This window comes from Cydia fagiglandana, chromosome 25 (genome assembly GCF_963556715.1).
Source record: "Cydia fagiglandana chromosome 25, ilCydFagi1.1, whole genome shotgun sequence".
NCBI lineage: Eukaryota > Metazoa > Arthropoda > Insecta > Lepidoptera > Tortricidae > Cydia > Cydia fagiglandana.
Window position 1 is genome coordinate 8,402,380 of NC_085956.1, and position 26,233 is coordinate 8,428,612.

General features: G+C 40.5%; 3 protein-coding genes across 3 annotated transcripts; 2 read left to right on the plus strand and 1 right to left on the minus strand.

The window, feature by feature from the left end:
• Nucleotides 1–489: 489 nt before the first annotated feature.
• On the plus strand, nt 490–17,906 carry LOC134677196 (RNA-binding protein 8A). The gene is made up of 5 exons (XM_063535640.1): nt 490–670; nt 1,078–1,180; nt 2,475–2,592; nt 15,984–16,097; nt 16,443–17,906. The coding sequence occupies exons 1-5, from the start codon at nt 610–612 to the stop codon at nt 16,545–16,547; spliced, it is 501 nt and encodes a 166-aa protein (XP_063391710.1). The 5' UTR covers nt 490–609; the 3' UTR covers nt 16,548–17,906.
• Nucleotides 17,907–18,823: 917 nt separating this feature from the next.
• Nucleotides 18,824–22,320, minus strand: LOC134677075 (proteasome subunit beta type-4). Its single transcript, XM_063535522.1, has 5 exons — nt 22,090–22,320; nt 21,392–21,604; nt 20,825–20,960; nt 19,813–19,958; nt 18,824–19,007 (listed from the first exon to the last, which is right to left on the minus strand). Exons 1-5 carry the CDS (start codon nt 22,224–22,226, stop codon nt 18,848–18,850), a joined length of 792 nt encoding a protein of 263 aa, XP_063391592.1. The 5' UTR covers nt 22,227–22,320; the 3' UTR covers nt 18,824–18,847.
• Nucleotides 22,321–22,718: 398 nt separating this feature from the next.
• Nucleotides 22,719–25,544, plus strand: LOC134677106 (large ribosomal subunit protein uL14). The gene is made up of 4 exons (XM_063535561.1): nt 22,719–22,849; nt 23,041–23,124; nt 23,535–23,662; nt 25,324–25,544. The coding sequence occupies exons 1-4, from the start codon at nt 22,837–22,839 to the stop codon at nt 25,519–25,521; spliced, it is 423 nt and encodes a 140-aa protein (XP_063391631.1). The 5' UTR covers nt 22,719–22,836; the 3' UTR covers nt 25,522–25,544.
• The last annotated feature ends 689 nt before the right edge of the window (nt 25,545–26,233 follow it).

Here is a 26,233-nt window from a genome sequence, read left to right on the forward strand (position 1 = left end):
AAGATACGTTTCTGACATATTTTTATCATACCGTTGTCATTTATAGAGTTTTTACTTTAATCAAGATTTAAGGCTCTTGCACATGACGCAAGTAACTTGCATGCAATGCGACCCACGCAAGTTGTGGCGCTCCACACTTGCGCAGGTTAATATACAGACGTGAATCACGTGAATAGCAAAAAAAGAAGTGCCAGTACGAGCGTGTCGGATTTGCAGCCTTTGCCGCCCCTTTCTCAGGACCCACCATAAAGACTGTCGCCCATAATGTCTGGCCGCTGTGAGTATTATATTCTTTGGCCCAGGCCTACTGAGCCTTAAAGAAAATCCGCCACTGGCAATCGGTGACTACTACTTACTACTAGAATGTACTCTACAAGCGCCATGTGCAATAGTTTGTTTATACTTTTTATTTTTATATTCAATTTAACTTGAACGCATCCTTAGTATATAATCATGGCGGCGAGCATTGTTGAACTGTCGGAACTGTCAAATGAAAACTTGTCACGCAAAACGCAAGCAAACCGAAGCGAAGCTACTCGATATTTAGCAATAATATTCATAAGAATCTTAATTTTAGCAATATTTAAGAAAGTTAAGCAAGTCTAAACCATGGCGGATGTTCTCGATATCGAAAATTCCGAGGAATTCGAAGTAGACGAAGACGGTGAACGTAAGTCACTTATTTGATTCATTTGAATATTGTTTCTTCCGTATTACAGTAATTTCTGTTCGAATTAAAGCCTAGTCGGTGCCGATAATCCACATTGATTGTCGAGTTTTCCTTAATAAGCTATTAAAAATGATTGGATATATGGGAACTTATTTATATTATAGGTTATGTGTGATACTTTACCCGAAGTTTCATCGTCTCAAACAGATAGACCGAATATGTTTAGCTACCAATTCAAACCAAAACCTACAGCAACAGTTACTAATTACTTTTGAACTGTGTCTATGATGTCTTTAAAGTCTTTAATCACTCACATGATTCATGCAACTGTAGTTGCGCATAATAATAGAGGTCACTGAAAAATATCAATCATGTGAGTGGATAGTACAACATTGTTTTGTTTTCAGAGGGAATTGCCAGATTGAAAGAGAAAGCAAGGAAACGCAAGGGCCGTGGATTCGGTAACGAAGGGGGCTCCGGTGGCGCTGCTGAGCGTGGCAACCGAGGAAGGTTTGTCATCATGTCATCAATCTATAATTGTGATTGTTAACCAAGCATGGGGTATATTTTACCAGATTTCGAGTACTGTTGGCAAAAATATGGAATCAAAGATGCCCATTATTAATTGTAATCTAAATCTCTTCATTCTATTGAATTGAATTGAAATAGCCTTTATTCCTGAAATATACATTTTTACATTTTCTTGTACACTACAAGTATTTATCTATGTTTTATTTATTTATGTTTCTTCTCTTTTCTTTTGTTTTTGTTTCTTTGTCAGGCTGCCCTTGACATAGGCCTCCTCCAGGCAACGCCACTCCTCGCGGTTTTTTGAGAGTCTTCTCCAGTCCGCAGGAAAGTCATCTTCCCATCTTTTGTACGGTTTACATTGTGGTCTTTTCTTTCCTCTTGGGTACCACTCTGTGACATCTTTTGTCCATTTGTCCTTTTGTGAGCGCATCATGTGCCCTGTCCACTTCCATTTAAGTGTTTGGATTCTCTGGGAAACGTCTTCAATTTTGGTCTTCATTCTATTAGTCAGGGTTTTAAAGGGCAGGGTTTACAATAGCAAGTAATCAACTAACAACAATAGTAACATTTAAACTTATTTAAGCTTAATAGGGGATGTTTCTTTATTGATAGAAACAAAGAAATAAATTAACAAACATAATAAAACTTACAAAAACTATAGGTAAAAAATTTGCCCCAGATCGCCGTCAACGGGCAAGGTGCCCAGAAGGCTGGCCGTATTTCCCCGCTGTATAGCGATGCTAATACGCTGGGCGAAATAGTGGCCAGCCCTCTGGTCACCAGAAGCCTCTATTAAGCGCGCCGATAAGTCTTTGTACAGTCGATGCGCACTTGGCCCCCACGGTCCCAAAGTTTCGACACCAAACGCCGCAAATATGTAGCTGCTTCCCAGAGCGGCATATTTGCGGCGCTTGAGGCTTTCGGCTGAGGAAGCCGCAGCGCCAGCAGAATCCTTGGTGCTTGGAACATGGGACGGTGCCAGGGTATCAACGCAGGTAGCGCCCCAAACTAGCGGCCGACCCATGCTCCAAGGCACCAGTGTCATTCCGTCGGGCCTCTTGCCGTCATCCCTTCGTCGTCTTAATAGCAAGTAATCAAATTTTTATTTTAACAAATTATTTTTGATCTTTTTCTAGGCATTCGTGAGTATGAACTTTTTTATACAGGTGTTTTCTTAACATAAAATTGAATTTCCTTTTCTAACTGCTTCTGATATTATTTGACCACAGTTTACAAAAGCTTTAAAGTTATACAAACAAATAATTCATTACAGGTATGACAGCCTCGCGCCAGAGGGAGACGGGAACACACCGGGCCCCCAGCGCTCCGTTGAGGGCTGGATCCTTTTTGTCAGCAATGTCCACGAGGAGGCACAGGAAGAGGACATTCAGGTAAAGACTGATCTTTCAGGTATTATTAGGGTTACCAACCATACTATATTATGGCTCTCTGTACTATATACTTTTGGAAAAATATATAGTATGCTAAAATACTATATTTCCGATTAAACATATATTACACTTATGGTAGTATTTTATATAAAATACTAAACATGAGTATGTTTTTTTGAAATGTACTATATTTTTAATCAGAGCAGAAATAAGAAAACAAAACTTCACCCCAACCCGGTTGGTCTCCGTGGGGTTAGCGACCACCACCTTCCAAAGTCACATAGAGAAACCCAAACAGAAAATGATCAAAAACAGAGAGAAGATAATATTTACATTGCAACTTTTAACGTCAGAACACTTAAGTCAGAAGAGTCATTATTGCAACTAGAACATGCTTTGGAGAAAATAAAATGCCATATCATCGGCTTAAGCGAAGTAAGAAGGTTAGGCGAAGAAATTCTAGACCGTAGCGAATATATTCTCTTTTATAAAGGTGAAACAAAAGGCTTGTTTGGAGTTGGTTTCTTAGTAAAAAAGCAGCCATGCAAGGAAATTGAACAATTTATAGGTATCTCAGACAGAATTGCTGTTTTAAACATAAATTTACCAGGATCTAGAAACAAATGGTCCATAATTCAAGCATATGCACCCACAGACATAGCTAGCCAAGAAGAGAAAAACTCCTTCTATACATTATTAAGAAACACCATTGTTCGCACCTGGCTGTTGTAAATCCGCACTTATTCACTGCACTTTAAAGTTCACTTTCCTATCACTAAACACTGTTACTTTTACTACTACACTTCACTGTATCACTGTCACTTTATTTTTGGTTACTGACTTGACCATGGAAACTGTTTGACTCCCTTGTTTTTGGAAAACATACCGTTAGCTAGTTTGCATTTTAAAAAGAGACATCTAGCGATCAATTCAGTAATTAATTTAGAGTATGTACATTTATGCGGCAATTTTAAATCTCAACATCCTCCGCCGCCAAGGAAGTATTCCTTGATCACTAGTTAGGAAGTCGACACAGCTTGGTAATCGGTCGTTGTGTGATCCCGAAAGCTGTGCGAATGTCATACATACGAGTCAATCCATCAGTGCCAGGGTACTTCTTAAGTACTCTACCTACTCTCCAGTTTGCTGGTGGAAATCTTCCATCTTTGATCAATACCAGTTCTCCAACTTCTAAATCCTTCTTAGGTGTATTCCATTTTGGACGCAATTGCAAACGAGAAAGGTATTCGCTTTGCCATTTAATCCAAAAATCTCGTAGCATGCGTTGGGTCAACTGCCATCTCGATAAGCTGGATATGTTACTCTGCTCATTACTGCGATCTGGTAAGCAAATCAAGGGTTCGCCGACCAGAAAATGTCCTGGTGTCAAATAATCTAAATCATCGCCTAATGGAGCCAATGGACGTGAGTTAAGGCACGCTTCAACTTGCGAAAGTACCGTATAAAATTCTTCGAACGTCAGGGTTGCGTCTTGCATTATTCTTTTCAGATGATACTTCGTCGATTTTACACCGGCCTCCCATAGTCCTCCAAAGTTTGGTGCTCCAGGGGGAATATATCTCCAGCGAGTTCCTCTGTCGTCTAAACTTTTCAGCAAGTCTTCTGGGATTTCGTTGCGACCTTGTTGCCACATCTTCAATAATTCTTTTTCAGCTGCAACGAATGTTGTACCATGATCACTCCAGAGTTCTTTGCAATGACCACGTCTAGACACAAATCTTTTGAAGGCAGCGATAAACGCTTCTGTGGTCATATCGCTGACTAGTTCCAAATGTATGGCTTTGGTAGACATACACACGAATAAAGCAATATATGCCTTGTATGTCTTAGCTCCTCGACCTTTACTCATTCTGCATGTGGTGGGACCGGCAAAGTCAACACCGCTGATAAGGAAAGGGCGTGAAGGTTTTACTCGAACTTCCGGTAAGTTGCCCATCAACTGTGTATTCGTCTTCGCATTGTATCTTGCACACGTTATACACTTCTTGTAAAACTGCTTTATTGAAGAACCTCCTTTAATTATCCAGTATTTGCTTCTCAAATATGGTGTCATGAGATGCGGCCCTCCATGAAGAGTGTTTTTGTGAGCATCATCCAACAAAACAGGTAACAATACGTTGTTTTTAGTTATAATAATGGGATGCTTCTGATCCATACTCAACTCTGCGTGCTTCAGTCTTCCTCCTAATCTGATAATACCTTTATCATCCAGATAAGGTGTGAATTGCAGTAGACGACTGCTTTTCTTAATAGCTTTTCCACTTTTCAGGTGATCAATCTCTTCAGGAAATTCTATCTCTTGGGACATCTTTAAACACAATGTAAGTGCTTCATCTTTTTCTTCACAGGTTATATGTTTACTAACATTATTTTCTTTTTTCAGGATCTTCAGCCATCTTCTACAATATGAAATAACGTCCAGAAGTTTTTGCAGTGACGAGTATTTCTTCAGTAAGGTAAGCTTTTCAGAGTCTGTTTCTATGGTTGTTGTCTTACATTTTACTAACAAGCGTTTCTCTAGCTCTGTTTCAGGTATGGAGTCGACGGGTATGGTGAAATCAGGTTCTCGTAAGAATTCCGGACCATTGAACCATAACTGATTTTGTTTCAGCTTGCTGGGTGACAGACCTCTGGAAGCTGGATCTGCTGGGTTATCCTTGGTATTGACATATAACCAGTGTGTGTCTAAATTGCTCCTTATGTCAATCACTCGATTTTTGACATAGGGTGTCCATCTGTTTGGATCTCCTTTTATCCAGGCTAAAACCACTTTGGAGTCTACCCACGCGTAGGTTTGTTGCAACTCGATATTTAGAACTCTCATCACGTGTTTCATGAGTTTGCTAAGTAGAGAAACTCCACATAGCTCAAGGCGTGGCAAAGACAATGGTTTAACAACTGGTGCAACTTTTGTTTTTGCTGTAATTAGAGCCACTTGACATTGTGATCCATTTTTGGGTATAACTCGGAGGTACACGACTGCTGCATATCCTGTCTGGCATGCGTCAGAAAATCCATGTAACTCGATCGCTGATTTTTTACTAGAACCAGTCCAACGATCAATCTGTATCGCTGATAACGCAGGTAAGTCTTCTTGGTACTGGATCCATTCTTCTTTTAGATCTGTGGGTAGTTCCTCATCCCAATCTAGCTTTTCCAGCCATAGCTTCTGCATGAACATCTTTGCCTTCATGATTGCTGGTGCTAACCAACCCAACGGATCGAAAAGTGAAGCGATCTGTCCGAGTACATTTCTCTTTGTGACAGGTTTCTCAGTATTTATCTCTTTTTGTGTAACTTTGAGTTTGTCTTCATCAATATTCCAAATTATTCCGAGTGTCTTTATTTGGCTCTTTCTATTCATGTCTACTGTATTTGAACTCTCTCTCTTTTCAGGTTGTATGGCCGACATAAATTCTCTGCTGTTAGAAGCCCACTTTTGTAACTCAAATCCACATTTGCTCATCACTTTGTTCAGCTCTTCGTGTGCTTCTATTGCTGACTTCACATCATCGAATCCTGTAAGTACATCGTCCATGTAAAAGTCTCTGTCTATAATTTCAGATGCTATAGGGAATGCGTCTTTCTCTTCTTTGGCCAGTTGTTTTAGTGTCCTTATTGCCAAATATGGTGCTGATGCTGTGCCAAATGTTACTGTAAGCATTCTGAAATCTTGAATCTCTTCTTTTGGATCGAATCTGTACAGAATTCTCTGGTAGTCAGTGTCTGCTTCTCGAACTTTGATCTGTCGATACATCTTTACGATATCTGCCACAAAACATATCTTGTTTTGTCTCCATCTCATGATGACGTCTCTTAACTCTTCTAGCAGAGTCGGTCCAACCAGTAGTTCGTCATTGAGAGATACTCCATTAGATCCTTTACAGGATGCGTCAAAAACTACTCTAACTTTCGTGGTCTCCCGATCCTCGCGAACCACAGCATGATGTGGAAGGTAGACTGTTTTCTCATCTTTCTCAGGCTTGCCTACCGGTTCCATGTGTTTCAAGGTAAGGTACTCTTTAATCACGTTATCGTACTCAGTTTTCAATTTGCTGTTGTGTGCTAACTTCCTCTCTAGACATTCAAGTCTCTTGACAGCAATTGAACGGGAATTTTCGGGAACAATCGGTGTATCTCGTACGAATGGTAGTCCAACAATGAATCTTCCATCCTCATCTCTCGCTAGTGTTTTCTCATAAATCTCTTCAGCTCTCTTCTCTTGAGGCGTCAGAGTGTCTTTGCTCTCATTATCTAGCGTCTCCGATTCCCAAAATCTTTGCAGCATGTTGTCTAGACTCACACTCAAATGCATGCTAACAATTCTTCCATTCTTCCCGTGCTCTTCGGCGGGTGCTCCGCCTGAAATTATCCATCCGAATAACGTCTGTTGCGCTATCGGTGATCCTGGTTTGCCCTTGATGACTCCACTCATTAAAATGTCTGTATAGACATGCACACCAAGTAACAAATCTATCTCTCCAGGATTGTAGTATGTGGGATCAGCTAACTCCAAACCATGTAGTTGAGACCATTGTTCTTTATCGATCTTCGTAACAGGCATTATGTCAGTAACTTCCTTCGTCACGTAGGCGGTGCAGTTCAGCTTGTAGCTCTCATTAATTCTCGACACAATTTGTATCTCCGCCGCGTGCTTGATTGGAGTCGACATCTTCGCAACACCTGTCACTTGACCTTCCACCCTTGTTCGTTTGAGTTGTAGTTTGTTGACTGTCTCCTCTGATATAAATGACTCTTCCGAACATGGATCTATGAGTGCTCGAACTACTTGTGCTCCTCTGTTTGTCATAATATTCACTAGTGCTGTAGCTAAAAGAGTAACCCGTCTCTGAGAGGCACAGTGAGATACTATGTTGATTGTTGGTGTAGCTTGCTCTTTGTTTTCTTTCTCTGGTTTTTCTTCGAGTGATACAGTGTTAGGTTTAGTAACGTGTAATAGTGTGTGATGCTTCCTCTTACAACGCAGGCATGACGTATTACGTTTGCAAAATCTCACGCTATGTCCAGGCCGTAGACAGTTGAAGCAAAGACTCCTAGTTTGAACCTCCTTGGATCGTTGCTCGGGATCCAATTTAGCAAACTCCTTGCAGTTGTAGATGAAATGATCTTCGTTACAGAAACCGCATTGTTGGTTGGAGTCTGTGTTACTGCTAGGCGTAGCAGTTGCATGGAACGTCTTGGCTCTAACTTGAGGCTTCTCTTTTGGGTGCGCAGTTTGAACCATCTCCAAAACTCTAAATCTTCCCTCCAAAAATTTGCTGAATTGTTCCAATGTCGGCAAGTCTTCCACAGATAATGTCTTCAGATCCTCTTCCCAGTGCTTGTGTGACTCTGTATCTAACTTGTGTACCAATAGATGTATTATGATTGGATCCCAGTTATCGATACTAATGTCATTGTTCTTCAAGCTGTTCAGACATTCTGTAGAAATATCCAGCAATTCTTTGACACCTTTGGCAGATTCAACGCTCAGTTTCTTTTGACCCAAAAATCTATTCAAGATTGAGTTAACCATAATCCTCTTGTTATTGTATCTGTTGTGTAAGGTATTCCATGCTACTTCATAATTTTTCTCAGTAATTTGAATGTGCTTCAGCAGTTGTTCAGCTTCGCCACTAAGACTACTCTTTAAATAGTGCAATTTCTGCACTGGGCTCAATGAACTCTGATTATGAATGAGAGATGTGTAGAGATCCTTGAAAGTCCCCCAATCATTGTAATTTCCATTGAACTGTGGTATATTAATCTTAGGTAGCTTCACTTCCTGGCTCTGTGGTCTGATGGATTGCTTCTCCGTTCCTGATGTATGACTCGTTTGCTCTCCTTCTAATTTCGCAAGTATCTCCGCTTTGGTGTCTATATACAACTCTTCTCCATTGTCGTATATCTCTTGCGTAAAATATTCGTGACTATTTCGCTGTTCTGTTGTCGCTATCTTCACTATCTCTCGGTGAGTGTTTTGAAAAACTTCCCAAAGTTTGTCTAAATTCTCCACTCTGACTTGCAAGTATGACTTGGTTAGTCTCGCCTTGGGACACTTCTTGAAGTTTGTAGCCGTTTTCTGAAGAAGATGTAAGTTATCCGCTTGTACTACGAATAAGGCTTCCATTTTGACTAAGTTCAAATTCCAAGAATTTTCTAAGTTCCAAACTTCTAAGACAAGGTTAGTGAAAAATATTCAAAGTCTTTTAATCACAGAATTTTTCTATGTCCTAAATTCTATGAAAATTTTCTAAGTCTCGGACACTCGAAAATTAGACTATGTCCAAAACACTACGAAATATTCTAAGTCCCAAATATCGCGGAAAATTTTACAAGTCCAAAGCACACTTCGCGAAATTCTAAGTTTAAATAAACGGAACGATCTTACTCAATTATAGTCCTTAGTGCAATCCGATAGAGTCCACTTTGCACTGCACTATCACTCGCGTCACAGCCTGATCCGACTCGAATAGGACCACTGTCACTTTATTTTTGGTTACTGACTTGACCATGGAAACTGTTTGACTCCCTTGTTTTTGGAAAACATACCGTTAGCTAGTTTGCATTTTAAAAAGAGACATCTAGCGATCAATTCAGTAATTAATTTAGAGTATGTACATTTATGCGGCAATTTTAAATCTCAACAACCATAGAAAATACCCACAAAAACATTATATTAATGGGAGATTTCAAGGCGCCGAAGGCCCGAAGCGTCCAGGATTTAAGTGCTTTAACATAGAACAATAGTAAAAGTGTCTAAATGCGAAGGCCGAAGGCCGAGCTCCGCGTAGGGCCAAAGGCCCGAAGCGTCCAGGATTTAAGTGCTATAACACAGAACAATAGTACCAGTGTCTAAATGCGAAGGCCGAAGGCCGAGCTCGGCGTAGGGCCGAAGGCCCGAAGCGTCCAAGATGTCAGTGCTTAAACACATAACAATATTACAAGTGTCTAAATGCGAAGGCCGAAGGCCGAGCTCCGCGTAGGGCCGAAGGCCCGAAGCGTCCAGAATGTTAGTGCTTTAACACAGAACAATAGTACAAGTGTCTAAATGCGAAGGCCGAAGGCCGAGCTCCGCGTAGGGCCGAAGGCCCGAAGCGTCCAGGATTTAAGTGCTATAACACAGAACAATAGTAAAAGTGTCTAAATGCGAAGGCTGAAGGCTGAGATCCGCGTAGGGCCGAAGGCCCGAAGCGTCCAGGACATCAGTGTTTTAGCACAGAACAATAATAGAAGTGTCTAAATGCGAAGGCCGAAGGCCGAGCTCCACGTAGGGCCGAAGGCCCGAAGCGTCCAAGATGTCAGTGCTTAAACACATAACAATATTACAAGTGTCTAAATGCGAAGGCCGAAGGCCGAGCTCCGCGTAGGGTCGAAGGCCCGAAGCGTCCAGAATGTTAGTGCTTTAACACAGAACAATAGTACAAGTGTCTAAATGCGAAGGCCGAAGGCCGAGCTCCGCGTAGGGCCGAAGGCCCGAAGCGTCCAGGATTTAAGTGCTATAACACAGAACAATAGTAAAAGTGTCTAAATACGAAGGCCGAAGGCCGAGCTCCGCGTAGGGCCGAAGGCCCGAAGCGTCCAAGATGTCAGTGCTTTAGCACAGAAAAATAGTAAGTGTCTAAATGCGAAGGCCGAAGGCCGAGCTCCGCGTAGGGCCGAAGGCCCGAAGCGTCCAGAATGTTAGTGCTTTAACACAGAACAATAGTACAAGTGTCTAAATGCGCAGGCCGAAGGCCTAGCTCCGCGTAGGGCCGAAGGCCCGAAGCGTCCAAGATTTAAGTACTATAACACAAAACAATAGTACAAGTGTCCAAATGCGAAGGCCGAAGGCCGAGCTCCGCGTAGGGCCGAAGGCCCGAAGCGTCCAGGACATCAGTGTTTTAGCACAGAACAATAATACAAGTGTCTAAATGCGAAGGCCGAAGGCCGAGCTCCGCGTAGGGCCGAAGGCCCGAAGCGTCCAGGATGTTAGTGCTTTAACTCAGAACAATAGTACAAGTGTCTAAATGCGAAGGCTGAAGGCTGAGATCCGCGTAGGGCCGAAAGCCCGAAGCGTCCAGGACATCAGTGTTTTAGCACAAAACAATAATACAAGTGTCTAAATGCGAAGGCCGAAGGCCGAGCTCCGCGTAGGGCCGAAGGCCCGAAGCGTCCAGGATGTTAGTGCTTTAACTCAGAACAATAGTACAAGTGTCTAAATGCGAAGGCTGAAGGCTGAGCTCCGCGTAGGGCCGAAGGCCCGAAGCGTCCAGGATTTAAGTGCTATAACACAGAACAATAGTACAAGTGTCTAAATGCGAAGGCCGAAGGCCGAGCTCCGCGTAGGGCCGAAGGCCCGAAGCGTCCAAGATGTCAGTGCTTTAACACATAACAATAATACAAGTGTCTAAATGCGAAGGCCGAAGGCCGAGCTCCGCGTAGGGCCGAAGGCCCGAAGCGTCCAGGATTTAAGTGCTTTAACATAAAACAATAGTACAAGTGTCTAAATGCGAAGGCCGAGCTCCGCGTAGGACCGAAGGCCCGAAGCGTCCAGGACATCAGTGCTTTAGCACAGAAAAATAGTACAAGTGTCTAAATGCGAAGGCCGAAGGCCGAGCTCCGCATAGGGCCGAAGGCCCGAAGCGTCCAGGATTTAAATGCTATAACACAGAACAATATTACAAGTGTCTAAATGCGAAGGCCGAAGCGTCCAGGATGTCAGTGGTTAGACACAGAACTGACAGACTGGACGCTTCGGGCCTTCGGCCCTACGCGGAGCTCGGCCTTCGGCCTTCGCATTTAGACACTTGTAATATTGTTCTGTGTTAAAGCACTGACATCCTGGACGCTTCTTGCCTTCGAGAGCGCAGCCTTCGACCTTCGCATTTAGTTAGACTCTTGTACTATTGCTTTGTGTTTGAATACCGAAGTCGCACATATTTGAGTAATACCTATCTAAATTTTATCTGTAAAGATTATTTGGGGTCATAATGATTCACTGTATCTAGATGAACTTGAATACAGCATTTGATGGGTAATTTTAAAATAATTAATTACAGCGTCACACCTATTTAAATAATTAAATGATCAATTCATTTTGGAGTAGGAATGTAACGATTAATGAATGTAACGATTAGGTACAATTTTTTTGTAAATAACACACCAAAATTACGAGAATAGATATTTTATACGGGTAATACACGTTTTATAGCAAACTCGTTCGTGTTTTTCCAGTAGCCATCGCATTTAAGGGAATTTAAAAGCTTTTTTTTGCGCAGCACCTTTACAGGCAGAATATTTCATTCAATACTTGAGACTCAAATGAGAAAAACGGGATATATATGAACCACAGTCGTTACCTTTTATAGTACCTATTGTCCACAGAAGTGACCTTTTCTAAATTATGTTTTACTAATTACATCAGAAAGTACCTAACTAAGATTACTATATACTTACTAGCATTAGGAACTCGGGATTGTCAAGCAGCCGTCATACGTTATACGTGTTCTATCAAAGTAACTCGCGCCGCCGCGCCGCCATAGATTCTAATGCATTATTTGAGGAGATGAGCATGTATTACTATAATGACTGTGGTATTAAAAGAACCGTTATTGTTTTATCTTACTATTTCAGGTATATTTTGTCGGTTTTGCGCCCTTTTTTTTGCACACGGTGGCCTCAAACAAGAGCAGTGATAAAAATTCTGTAAAAACTGTCACATTTTTATTTTTTAACAGCTTATTATAATTCCACGTACTTTATTTTACTCATATTTCATTAAAATAAAGTAAGATCTATCAAATGACATGAATTTTACCGAAATCGGTTAATGGGCTGATGAGTCATTACTAAATGAACACTGAAAATAGGGGTCATTTTTGCTCCGAATACGTCGTATCTAGCGCAGAATCAGCGCCATCTATGTCAGCGGCACGTGCTGTTCCGAGTAATGGCTACTTTCTTCTACACATCTGTATCAAAACTATGTTTATAGGTATTATAGTTTCGGAGATATAAGCCGCCGCGCCATAACACTTTTTCGTTACATCGGTTTTTGATCCGAGCCCCTCTACGGGTTTTTAAAGACGTTTACCTACGTTTCACGTCAAAAAATATATCGGAGAAACTTTCACAAGCAGACCAAACGAGTACCATACAAGACAAATATAATATCATAGAAAGAGAATTAATTAATTTAAATAAGCAGTTCAAAACCATATCTGAAAAAAGAGACAGAATGGGACCAGAAGCGAGGAACCTCATAATTCAAAGGCAACATCTGCTTATAGACAAAAAAAACAACAGAAAGGAAATAACATCTATCAGTAAGCAAATAAATGAAAGTATTAGAAAATACAGACATAAAACAAGGACAGATAGGATTCAAAATTGCATCGAAAAAACAGGAGGAGTAAAGAAAGCCATGAAAGAGCTTAAAGAAGAAAAATCATGGATCCCTTCCATTCAAGACAAAAATAAAAAACAGACATCCAAACGACTACATATAATGGACGTAGCTACGCAATTTTATAAAAACCTCTACAACGACGACGAAAGTCAGGAAAATGAAAATATAGATAAGGACTATCAGAGTAACACCGATGAGATTCCTGAATTCTTAAAGAGAGAAGTGGAGCTTGCTATTTTAAGTCAAAAAAACGATAAATCCCCTGGCGATGACAATATTACTAATGAGTTATTAAAGGCAGTCCTTAACAGTATTATTGATCCTCTCACTAACCTTTTTAATGAAATTTTAAAGAAAGAAAAAATACCAACACAATGGACAAAAACTACAATCACACTCTTACATAAAAAGGGGGATAAAAGCGACATAAATAACTACAGACCCATAAGCTTGATGAGTAACATATATAAAGTATTTTCGAAATTAATTTTAGGACGTGTCACAAAAGTTTTAGATGAGAACCAACCAAGAGAGCAAGCTGGATTCCGAAAAAACTTCTCCACAATAGACCACATCTCAGTCATCAAACAAATTGTTGAAAAATGTCATGAATATGGAAGACAATATTACGTCGCATTTGTAGATTATAATAAGGCGTTTGATTCACTTAGGCATAACAAGATATGGGAATCACTCAAAGCACAAGGGGTCCCGGAAAAATACATTAGGATTATAAAAGAAATCTACTCAAAGAGTACAGCAAAGATTAAATTAGAAAGAATAGGTGAAGAATTTAATATAGGAAAAGGAGTCAGACAGGGTGATCCTTTGTCACCGAAGATATTTATAGCAGTCCTCGAAAGTGTTTTTAGACGGATGAACTGGGACAGCTATGGGCTCAATATTAATGGAAGAAAACTTAACCATCTACGTTTTGCAGACGATCTGATTCTGTTAACAGATAATCCCAAAGAACTTCAATACATGTTGGAAGAACTAGACACACAAAGGAAACTGGTCGGCCTGTCCATGAACATGTCAAAAACTAAATTAATGACAAATAACTCCGAAGACCTAATCAAAATAAACGGAAATACAATAGAATATGTATCTGAGTATGTATGTATATCTTGGACAAATAATATCACCATCAGATCAGTCTAACAAGGAAATTGAAAAACGAATATCAAATGCATGGAAGAAATTTTGGTCATTAAAAGAGGTTATGAAGGCGAAAGAAATACCAACAAGCCAGAAATTTAAAGTTTTTAATATGTGCATTGTACCTGTACTCACCTATGGATGCCAAACTTGGGCACTTACGGGGAAACAAGAAAAGAGGCTTGCTACATGTCAAAACAACATGGAAAGAAGCGTGCTAAACATTAAGCTTAAGGATAGGGTAAGATTGTCCATAATTAGAGCCAGATCAAAGTGTGGGAGAGTGGTCAAAAAGATTAAGCAACAGAAGTGGCGGTGGACTGGCCACATCATCAGAGAAGGGCTAGATAAGTGGACAAAAGACCTTATCGAGTGGTACCCAAGGGGGCACAAAAGGAAAAGAGGAAGGCCTACTCTTAGATGGTCAGATGACCTTTAAAGGATAGGAGGAGTGGACTGGCCCAGGAAAGCAAGAGACCGCGGAACCTGGAAGGACTTGGAGGAGGCCTATGTCGGAAGACAAACTGAAGTTGTCGATGGGACGTAGAAAATAGTGAATAGTAATATATAATATAGAAAATAAGGTATATTTTTAAGTAGATAGAACTTCAGTAATAAAGGCTATTTTTATTTTTATTTTATTTATATTTTTAATGCCTTATTCTGGAAAATACTATATTCCACCAAAAAAAAGTTGGCAACCCTAGGTATTCTTATCACGACCTTGAAAGGCAGATTATCTTGGGCCAAATAGAGGGCAAGCAAGTAAGAGGAAAAGCACCCACAAGATGGTCTGATGTTGTGAAGAGGGTGGTTGGCAACATGCAGTGCGTGACCCATATGGCCTATGATCGCACACTGTGGAGACGTAGCATACATGGTTGCTATCCTCAGCAATGAGGGACCGAGGAAGAAGAAGATCATCCTAAGGCAGGGGCTGGTTAACCAGCTTTTTGGAGTGGCAAAAACTACTGCTTTACTGAACATGGTCATCTATTAATTTCATCATTTGTTTAGGGGCAGGGAGGTCATTAAGCAAATTGATATATTAAAACCGCATTGAAATCAGTCCATCAGTTTGAGTGCTAGTGCTACGATGCCACAGACAGACATTGGCATCAACATGCCCTCTTGTGTTGTGGATTAAGGGCCCCCCCCACATCTAGCGTCTTTCGAGCGTCGGCGTCTACAACTGTATGGCCGCGCTCGACGCGACGTCGACGCAACTGCGCAGCGACGTCATTTTCCATAGCGCTGACCAGACGCCGACAGACGCCGACGTTCGATAGACGCTAGATGTGGGGGGACCCTAAAAATCATATTATTTTGTTTAGAAGAAAATTTGTCTTCACCTAGAAATAAAGATACATATGTTAAATAAGACTTCAATCAATCAATTCACATTCATTAATTTGACAATTTAATTGATTAATGTATGTAAAACTTGGGTAATTATTTTTGACATTATTGTAATGACACTGATTTAAACTTTCACGATTATTAAACATTATCAAACTGCACAACGGGACTTAATCGCGTATTTAAGTTTTAAGATTTACCTCCGACGTTTCGAGGACGGCGTTGTCCCCGTGGTCTCGGACAAGACTGGCTCAAGTTGACATCTGTCTGTGTGTGTTGTCTGGTTGAAGTTGGGTTGTCTTAAAACTTAAATACGCGATTAAGTCCCGTTGTGCAGTTTGATAATATTATTGTAATGATTGTAATTTACTGATATTGAATGATTTACAAGTACCTAATAAATCAATTAATAAATATATATTCCTATTTAACATTTGTAATGAGTAACGTTCCATTCCAGAACCAATTCTCAGAGTTCGGGGAGATTAAGAATATCCATTTGAATCTGGACCGGCGCACAGGGTTCCTCAAGGGGTACGCTCTGGTCGAGTACGAGACATACAAGCAGGCTGCGGTGAGTACTAAAAACTAACTGATCATACTTTTATGTCAACCTTACAAAACCTGTACCTAATGCCTCAAGCGTATGTACGAAATATCATTTGATATTTACGGTGAAGGAAAACATCGTGAGGAAACTGGACTAATCCCAATAAGGCCTAGTTTCCCCTGTGGGTTGGAAGGTCAGATGGCAGTCGCTTTCGTAAAAACTAGTGCCTACGTCAATTCTTGTTATTAGTTGTCAAGCGGACACCAGGCTCCCATGAGCCGTGGCAAAATGCCGGGATAACGCGAGGAAGAACGGTATGGAACACGGTTTTTTTCCTATTATTATTATAGTTTTGTATTATTCTTGCAGAGTGCCCGCGAAGCCTTAGACGGCGCCGATATCCTGGGCCAGGCTATCTCTGTCGACTGGTGCTTCGTCAAGGGCCCCACCAAAGTGCACAAGAAGAGGCGATAGTGTTCCAACCAATTGACATACACTCTAAATGTATGGTATCTCAAACAACTACATACTCGGACTAAGCTAACTCGCTAAAGTTATGTGCATAACTTTGCAACCACATTAGGTGTCACCATAAACATCAAATGTCTAGAATTAGACCAAGAAAGTCTGCAGCGATTCGGATAGCCCATGCAGTGCAAGTGTTATTTAACTCATAAGTCATAATTTCACAGAAGTTTGACGTTTAAAATAACAGTTGCACTGCATGGGTTATCAAAATCGCTGCAGACTATTCTATGTACTCTATGAAAATTGACTTCTGAAATGACACTGTGTCACTTTAAAAACTATCAAAGTTCGTAAAGAGTTAGCTTGGACAGACTGTAATACCTTATTATTTATCATTTTACTACTAAATTGGAACATAATTGGTTAGTAAATTGGCCAATCTGTAAGGTTTAACATGTCACTATTGCTGGGATGCTAACCAGAGTGTAGTTTATTCTACAGATCATGTTTATTTGAGATACCATTACCCACTTCTTCCTAACTAGCAAAATGTTATATACTTAACTAATCATGTTGATGATTTTGTGACCATATAAATACTCGAGTGTTGAATCTAACATGACTAAAACTTGATCAAATTAGGTTCATCAAAATGCAATATAAAAAATATGTTGGAAAAACATAATGTTTGGTCATTTACGAAAAAAATAATGGTAATTTTAGTCGTCTAGAGCAGCGGTCGGCAACAAGCGGCCCGCGAACCTCTCATTTGCGGCCCGCGAGCCTCCCTGGCTATTTTGTATGTAATATGGACAAACGACAATGTCTGATAAAGTCATAAACATTAACAAAGTGCGGCCCGCGTCAACTACTACGTGGCCCTTGCCTGTTAAAAGGTTACCGACCGCTGGTCTAGAGCAGCGGTCGGCAACCAGCGGCCCGCCAACCTCTCACTTGCGGCCCGCGAGCCTCCCTGGCTATTTTGTATGTAGTACTGACGATCGACAAAGTCACAAATATTACCAAAATGCGGCCCGCGTCATCTTCGTTAACTACTATGTGGCCCTTGGCTGCTAAAAGGTTGCCGACCGCTGGTCTAGAGTGTATTTTGAGGTTGTAAAGTTGAAAGTTGATACTGTTAAAGTTTGTTTACAATCCATTTTATTCACTTAGAGTTAAGGTAGAAAATCTATCACAAATTAGATTTCTGTATAAAGCATTGATGCTAGTTGGCGCGCTATTCGATGCACTTTGCTATATGTACTGTATGTTATATTCTAATCTGTAAGCTTGGTTTGGTGTGTCCAAAGTGCTTTGTGTAACGATTCCCTTAGATTTTAACATTAATATAAGAGATATTTCTAATATTTTGTTTCATTTGAATCCTTTCTTAGTCCTGTAAAAGTTGGCGTGAATACTAACGTCTTATTAATTTTTTGATCAATTTCCTTCGAGGTTCTAAAATCCGCAAAAACCAGCTTTTAGGGTTGTGTTTTCTGATTTAACCTTTTCGTCGCCGTGTAAAACACGAAAGCTGTCACGCGGACGCCTCGTCACCGAAGTGACAAAACTGAAATTGAACTTGCATGTGCACGTAGGTCTATGTTGCTCTGTGGTCTGTGACCGATCAATCAGTCTTTGGCGTTGAATGTGCGGTGCGGATATATCGATCATTGGCGTTCAAAATGTTAACATCGCCTCCAAGGGGACGTTTTTAAAAATGAGACATACGCCAACGTCATTGTTTTTATTAGGTATATCTTATCTTACGTTGAGGCAACAAGCACTTAGCCCCCACCTGATGGGAACCCCGTAGCCTATGGATGCTTGCAATTCTAGATATGTCACGTCACAACCCCATACGGGAAACTAACTACAACTTATAAAACAAAGTCCCCCAACGCATCTATCTGTATTGTATGTTCGCGATAAACTCAAAATCTACTGAACGGATTTTCATATGGTTTTCACCTATCAATAGTGATTCTTGAGGAGGTTTAGGTGTATTCGTTAACCCGTGCGAAGCCGGGGCGGGTCGCTAGTCTGTATCTTTAGATATTTAAAAAAGAGTAAACAAAACCTACCGTCAAATGGCTTCTGAAGCCAGTTGAGGGTAGATGAAAACATTTCATGATCAAATAATGTAGGTTAAAGTCAGGTCTTTCAGTGACAGATCCAGGCGGTTTTTTATTGGTTAATAAAAGTTATAACTACCCGAAAATATACCAATTGATTGTTTACTTTTATAGATACAGAGTATAGTTACAAATAAGACAAACACATTATTAGAAGAATTTATTAAAATCTTAAACCATCTCAATCATGTGCGCCAGTGTCCAGTCAGCCTTTAATTCCTCTGGCTCCTCAATGGTGACCCCCGCGGCGGTGACCACGCCCAGCTGGTAACGCCAGAAGGAACGCGCGTCGCGGTAGAACAGCACCTCCATACATTTACGGACCAGGGCCCTAGAATGGAAGGAATACGACTTAAATATAGTCGGTCTATAATTACTAGGGTTCCATAGCCTAAAGGGATAAAGAAGGGAGTTCACAAAACAGCTACATAATTTTATGGTCTTCATTAGCAGTTCCACTGCACCAAAAGTCGCTTTCGAGAGAAAATGCAGGAACGATTCCCACCAGGCGGCCAGCCGCAGGATAGACTACCCGTTCCCCTCTAGTCAATACAGTTAGAAAAAGACGAGATATTGTCGTTCAAAAATCTCATCAAAAAATAGGTGGTAGCTACTGAGATTTTTTCTGTTCCCCTCTAGTCAATACAGTTAGAAAAAGACGAGATATTGTCGTTCAAAAATCTCATCAAAAAATAGGTGGTAGCTACTGAGATTTTTTCTGTTCCCCTCTAGTCAATACAGTTAGAAAAAGACGCGATATTGTCGTACAAAAATCTCATCAAAAAATAGGTGGTAGCTACTGAGATTTTTTCTAAGTAGTTAACCGGAAAATATGAGAAACAGAATTCCGAGTAGTTCGATATCGACACAGAATAAATAATAGTACTAGGTACAAAAGACTCACTCTCTAACAAAACGCGTCTGTCACGATCAGCACAGATATGGCCGCTAGGTGGCGACAGCGCCACGCGCGGCTTATGGCAAACCCCAAAATTGGGGTCGAACGGATGTACTTTTAGCTACCTGTAGCAAAGCGACGAAATTGCGGAGTGAGACACGCCTGATATCGATCGATCAGATTCTGAACTGAGAATGGGACCGATTGTGAATTATTTTATTCATTATCAACTACTCACTTAGCGGCCTCCTGGTCTAGCGGCCCTTTGTCGGCGGCGTCGCGCAGCAGCGGGGTGGCCATGTAAGCGCCGAGGCCGGTGGCCACAACTGCATCCTCGTAGGCCGTGCCCAACTTATCGACCGTGCCGAGGAATGGCTCTCCGTCCTAAAAAAAGTAACATTTATTCTAAAACCCTTTAAATGTCGAACACTAGCGTCTCCGAAGCGTCGGCGTCTAGTCAACAACGTTGGCGCAACTGCGCAGCGACGCCGTTTTCCATAGCGCTGACTAGACGCCGAAAAAACGCAAGTGTGGGGTGGCCCTACTAAATACTAATAACCTCTTGGGGTTCTATGTCCTAATACTAGTACAAATTACCTCCAATGAAATTTAAATCTTAATGAAATGGAATAGAGTTTCTTTTATTTCGTTTCGTTCGATTTTAAAACAACACAAATTCAGCTCTATTTTCTAATACCGTTGATTCAAATTCGATTGCCAATTTTCCTTGTATGGTGGGCCGCTAGAGGATAAGGTGCAGTATGCAGTTGGATTGAGCTGGAGAAAGGCTACAAGTCTTAGGCCCAATTGCACCATTCCACTAACCCGGAGTTAATCAGTTAAACCTGGAGTTACCATGGCTACCAGTACAATTTGACACTGGATTGATGGTTAAACCGCTTAACTCCGGGTTAGTGGGATGGTGCAAGTGGGCCTTACTGAGGATTGCAAAACATGGTATGAGCTTATGGAGGCTGTCTGTATCTCTGGGGTGCCTTAGCACAAACAGCAATAATACAAAAACCCGTTTTTACGAAAAACCCGAAATAGGCCAATATTTTTAATTATTTTATGCTCTTAACATAGGATTGAATCATGTAATTAGGTAACAACTTAGTATTATTAGATTGTCCCATTAAAAATGAAATAATAAACTAAAGAACAAAATAATACCGGTATTTTTTGTATGAAGAATAAACCAGTTCCGAGCCTTGGAATAATATTTAGAGAAACGGAAAAAGAATGATTACCTGCATACCAGCTACGATGTAGTTGCTCCAGAGCGGGTCCATCTTGCTTCTCTTGTTGTACAGCACGCGGGTCAGCCAGCAGTGGAGAGACTTGGGCTTCAGCTGCAGGCCGTCTCCGATGCATTGCTCGTCAATACTGCAACAGTCACCAATATAGTTGTGCCGTTCTCAAGAATTTTCTCCGTTTACTATGGGAAATATTCTCGAGCGAGAACATTCCCCATACGTAACGGAAAACATTCTCAAGAATGGCACAACTCTGGTCACCAATATTATTAGTACCAATCTTCTTCTTGGATAGTTGGTAGTCCTAACTGCCACTCCAGTTTTATTCCACTTCTTGCTCCCTGATATGACCCTCAAAATTTTGAGAAAAGAGCATACTCCCAGCTTAAATGTCAGCAACGCACTCGCAACCCCTCTGGTGTTACAGGTACAGGCAGGAAGGTGCATACCATAAAATAAGGATTTCAAGAGTGGTTGTCCAAGGAACAAAAAACCGTAACCATAGCAACAAGTGACTCTAAAATGTTGACCCACCCAATTACCAATCTCAGGTATACTCACATCTTCTGCTCAATAATGTCCTTCAAGTACTGATAGTCAGCGTAGTCTCCACCGTTGCCCAACAGGATCAGATCATTGACCTTAGTGACACGGGGGCAGTCACGGAAGCGCGCCAGTGACCCATAAGAACCAAGCATGTCTCCGGCCACCACACAGCCTCCATTAAACTTGACGCCGATGACTGTGGTTGTTGTTGTGATAGGCTGGGCTGAGCTGAAATATATGAGAAATTTTATTTTGAACTTTTATAAAAATAAAAGTAAAACTGATGTTTTTTAATGGGCTTATGTATGGTTAAGTGTCAGAGTTAAACTGTTGATTTGGTAAATCAATTATTAATAAATCTATGATCAGTAACTGCAGGGTATTACAGATGTGGTGCATAATTATTTTCCATCCAAACATACGAACATGTCTTGCTACTTTAGTGAGTCTTGGTACAAAAAGTACTGAGGATGGCTGAAGTAGCATGACAAATACGACAGTTTCCGAGATAATGGAAAATAATTATGCACTACATCTGTAGCGACTTTACTAGCCCCTGAAGAGCTGTATAGTATAATATTAATACAAAGCTTAATACAAACACCACTAAGAACTCCTATGGAAAACAGAGTAAGAAACGTTTTAAAAGAAGGAGAGATTAAGAAACGTGATTTTTAACTAAGAATTAGCATAATACGGTAAAAGTAACTTACTGTGCTTTGAAATCCTGTACAGTGTGGTTAACTGGCCCGTATGAAGATGGGTTCCCTGGGAAGTTGTAGAAAGCACCTGGAGAGGGACCGTTTTGCCAAAACGCAGCGGGATTCATCATGTCACCCATAAAAGCCATCGTGAAATTACACTAAATTATTTGCTATATTTAAGTCGAACAAGAAAAGTTGCAAAAATTGCTTGGTGCTTGGGAATGACAAGCGGCTTCGAAATGACAAACAAATTTTGAAAATGTTCCGTTTCTCACAACTTAATTTTTGTTAATTATTTTATTTAATCAAAACCATATTTTTGAAAAAATGTTTATGGATATTTTTAATAAATCCGTTTAGATTAAAATTTGTTCTATTAATATGAATCCCAAAAATTTTAAATTTACGTACGTAAATAGTAGTGCGTAAATCATGCGTAAATAACATGAACTGTTGGAAACGGAACGTTTTAATTCGTTCGGAAGTTAAAGCAATCTAAATGCTCAATATTACTTTAATAGTTTTACTTTATTGTACACTATAATTCAAAATACGTGATATACTTTTATTTTAAAAGTACTGATTTGTTACTTTATCTTAATCCAAAACTAAAATGATAATGAATTTAATTAAATATTAGCTTCAATGATTTAGAGCAAACTTCACGACACTATATTTCCTGAACGAAATCTAAATCGCAATGTCTAGCTAACTTCACGTTCTTTCAGATTCCTCTTCTAAACTTGAAACAACAAAATGTCAAAGAGAGGTTCGTGAAATTATAAATTATCCATTTAAATCCCATTCTAAAGTGGTTAAACAAATTAGGAAGCATGTGAGGATCGTGTCTAGTGCCGCAGCCGTTGTGAAACAATGTATATTTTTGCAATCCCGCCATTGCGATAGTGTTTTGGTGTAACTTAGAAATACGTACTAAGTTATGATTTATCTTGTTTTAAGGACGTGGTGGTTCCGCGGGAGCGAAGTTCCGCATCTCGCTGGGTCTCCCAGTAGGTGCCGTCATCAACTGCGCCGACAACACAGGTAAAATTGTTGTTTAAACTCGTAAAACAATTATAACCTCAAAACCTAGCACGTTCGGGGATGATAACTGATGATGATTCTATACTAGAACACTCACAGTGTATTGATTTATGATGATATCTTCCTTGGCTGTGTCTGAAGTTATTCAGTCCCCGAATTAACAATTATCACTGATGATACCTGCACCAATTCGTTTGAAACATTAGATCAGGTACCGTCAACTTTGTTTAGTTGTGTAGATTAATTAGATTCTCAAAATGTACCAAAAAATATGTAAATTCTATCATATACTTATTTTTATTTACAAAAACAATGTCAAGTAAAGACAGGATATAAGATTAGTGTAAAATAATTTATATTGTAATTTCATATTATGAAATAAATCTAAATCATTAACTTTAAACTTCCAGGTGCTAAGAACCTGTATGTGATCGCCGTGCAGGGCATCAAGGGTCGCCTGAACAGGCTGCCGGCCGCCGGCTCCGGAGACATGATCGTCGCCACCGTCAAGAAGGGCAAACCTGAACTCAGGAAAAAGGTATGCCACTTTGAATCACTGTTTTGAGTCTTAAAGAGTGAGGAATTTAATGTTGAATCTTCCTGCTTAATTCGCAACAGATATTATTGCACACCCAGAGTTTGTGTATTGAAACTTTAGAAAAAAATAGACTTTTTCTAAAATAAAAACTGAAACCCTTTATCAAGGTGTGATATTGCTACCATCGAAATAATTTTTACTGTACATAAGATTAGAAATAATTCAGAATTAGTGATTAGGTTTAAGGAGTGGATGGTAGCACGCATTTCATAGCTACTTTTTTGTCCTTTGGCTAACCCGCTTTTATCCACTTGACCGTCCGACGATAGCTTAGTATCCGAAAAAAATATGCTCTTAACCGTCCGCGGGAACCTTACTATCCAAAGGGGTGGAAGAAAGATTTGATTTCAGAGCCATCTAATGGAATATTTCGGCTTTATTTACTAATTCTCTTAATGCGACACCGTAGCCTAACTAAATAGTTAGCTCTAAAAAAATTTAGATGGCAGTGTAGTTCTAATTTTTGTAGAAAGTTGTGAATGCGCTGCGCGGGGCGTGCGTCGCTGAAAAACCCCGGACGGTTGACAGGAAAACAGTCTCGCGGGCCGGACGGTTGAGTGGTTATTCTGCAATTCAAGAGAGCCGTATTGAGACTCCTACTTCTATATTTCACGAAGAAATGTATTTCTTGCTAGGAATGTCATAAAACCTTCATTGTTTACTTTTTGGTACCTACTCTACTTTTTATGTAAAAAGCTTGTATGGTGATTGCAATGATGATATGCCAATGGTTTCGCTAATTCATTGTCTGAACTGTTTCCAACAGTTTGATGATATGCCTTGGCTGACTGAGCAATAACATAGATTTATTTTGATTATTAGTAGAAACTGGACGGTCTGTGATAGTTATTATCATTGAGAGAATATATTTTTATGATATAATTATCAAAATCCAAATAATGTATAAGTTTGCATAAGTAAAATGCAAGCACATATGTGACTTTTGTGAGGATCACTTGATTCACTTGGTTAATATATTATTTATTTATTTACCTATTTTTTGACCAAGAAATATGTATGTATTTTGTTAGCAAAATAACTGTATATAAAAACTGTCATCCAAAAATTGAGTGAGATTGAGTGCCTATCGAAAATTGCCGTGAAAGTAGCTTGGCCTGTGTGTACTGTACTGCCTTGAGGCAAACGCGTGTGGATTAATCTTAATTATTAATGCCTCAATTTTCGAGGAAGGGGGCAGGTTCTGTGCAGAGGCGTAGCGTGAACTAATCTAGCCGAAGTCGCATCTGAGAAGCCCTTTTCTTTCTATGTGCCCCACTGGAGGGGCCTCGCCCGACGGCCCACTTCGCCCACGCCTAGCTATGCCACTGGTTCTGTGAACGTTAGGCCCACTTGCACCATTCCACTAACCCCGGGGTTAACCGGTTAAACCAGGAGTTACCATGGTTACCAGTACAATTTGACACTGGGTTGACGGTTAAACTGCTTAACCCCGGGTTGGTGGGATGGTTCAAGTGGGCCTTAATAGTTTATTTTCCGTACCACTAAAAGGTTTCAGACTGTCCAATGTTACATTTTTTATATGATCATCGAATCAGAATCTGACTGCTACGCATAAACTAAATTGCAACCATTTTCTCCAGGTAATGCCGGCAGTGGTCATCCGGCAGCGGAAACCGTTCAGAAGGCGTGACGGGGTGTTTATATACTTTGAGGACAACGCGGGGGTCATTGTGAACAACAAGGGCGAGATGAAGGGCTCTGCCATCACCGGCCCCGTGGCGAAGGAGTGCGCTGATCTGTGGCCCCGTATCGCTTCCAACGCGAGCTCCATAGCTTGAAGTGGAATATATAGTTAAGAAAATGTTGTCTTTCATTTAAGATTTTGTCCTACCTTGTCCTCCTTCCTTGTCCTTGTCCTGTTGTTGTGTTGTTGTCTTGTTGTTGTGTTGTGTTGTGTTGTTGTGAAGTGTAAAATTTCGCGGTCCAATATACTAGTTATTTTGTAGGACCGGCGGCGGGCCTGACCGCGAGCCAGAGTTGACCCGCGGCAAGGGTTGCGAAAATCCTGACTTCGGCCAAACTCGGCTCCGCTCGGCTCAGCATTGCTCTGAGCAATTATTAGGGTTGACACAACTTGACGTCCCTTAACGTGCACGCCCACAGATAAGATAATGGCTTGAATTTTGACAACCCTAAATAGCCGAAAGGGATAGTGCCATATATTAAAAGGGGCAGCAAACTTCGGTTTTGTAGGAAGTTTCCTTTCTGTACGGCAGTACGCAGTACTATTATTTATTCTGTGCCCGCGGGCCGTATTTTTCGCTCGGCTGGTGTAGAATAAAGGTTAAAAGGGAATTTTGGGTTATTCCCACCTTTTACCCAGCCAGCGAGGATGTGTAGCCAGGAATGTTTTTGTAACGAAACGGTAGTATTTCATTATTTCAATTACATATCCTCGCTCAGGACAGCTCTAATGGTTAATTTCTATTGGTTCTTAAACACATTCTTCGCTACGCATCCTCGCACATCTCTGATGGAAACGCAGCTTAA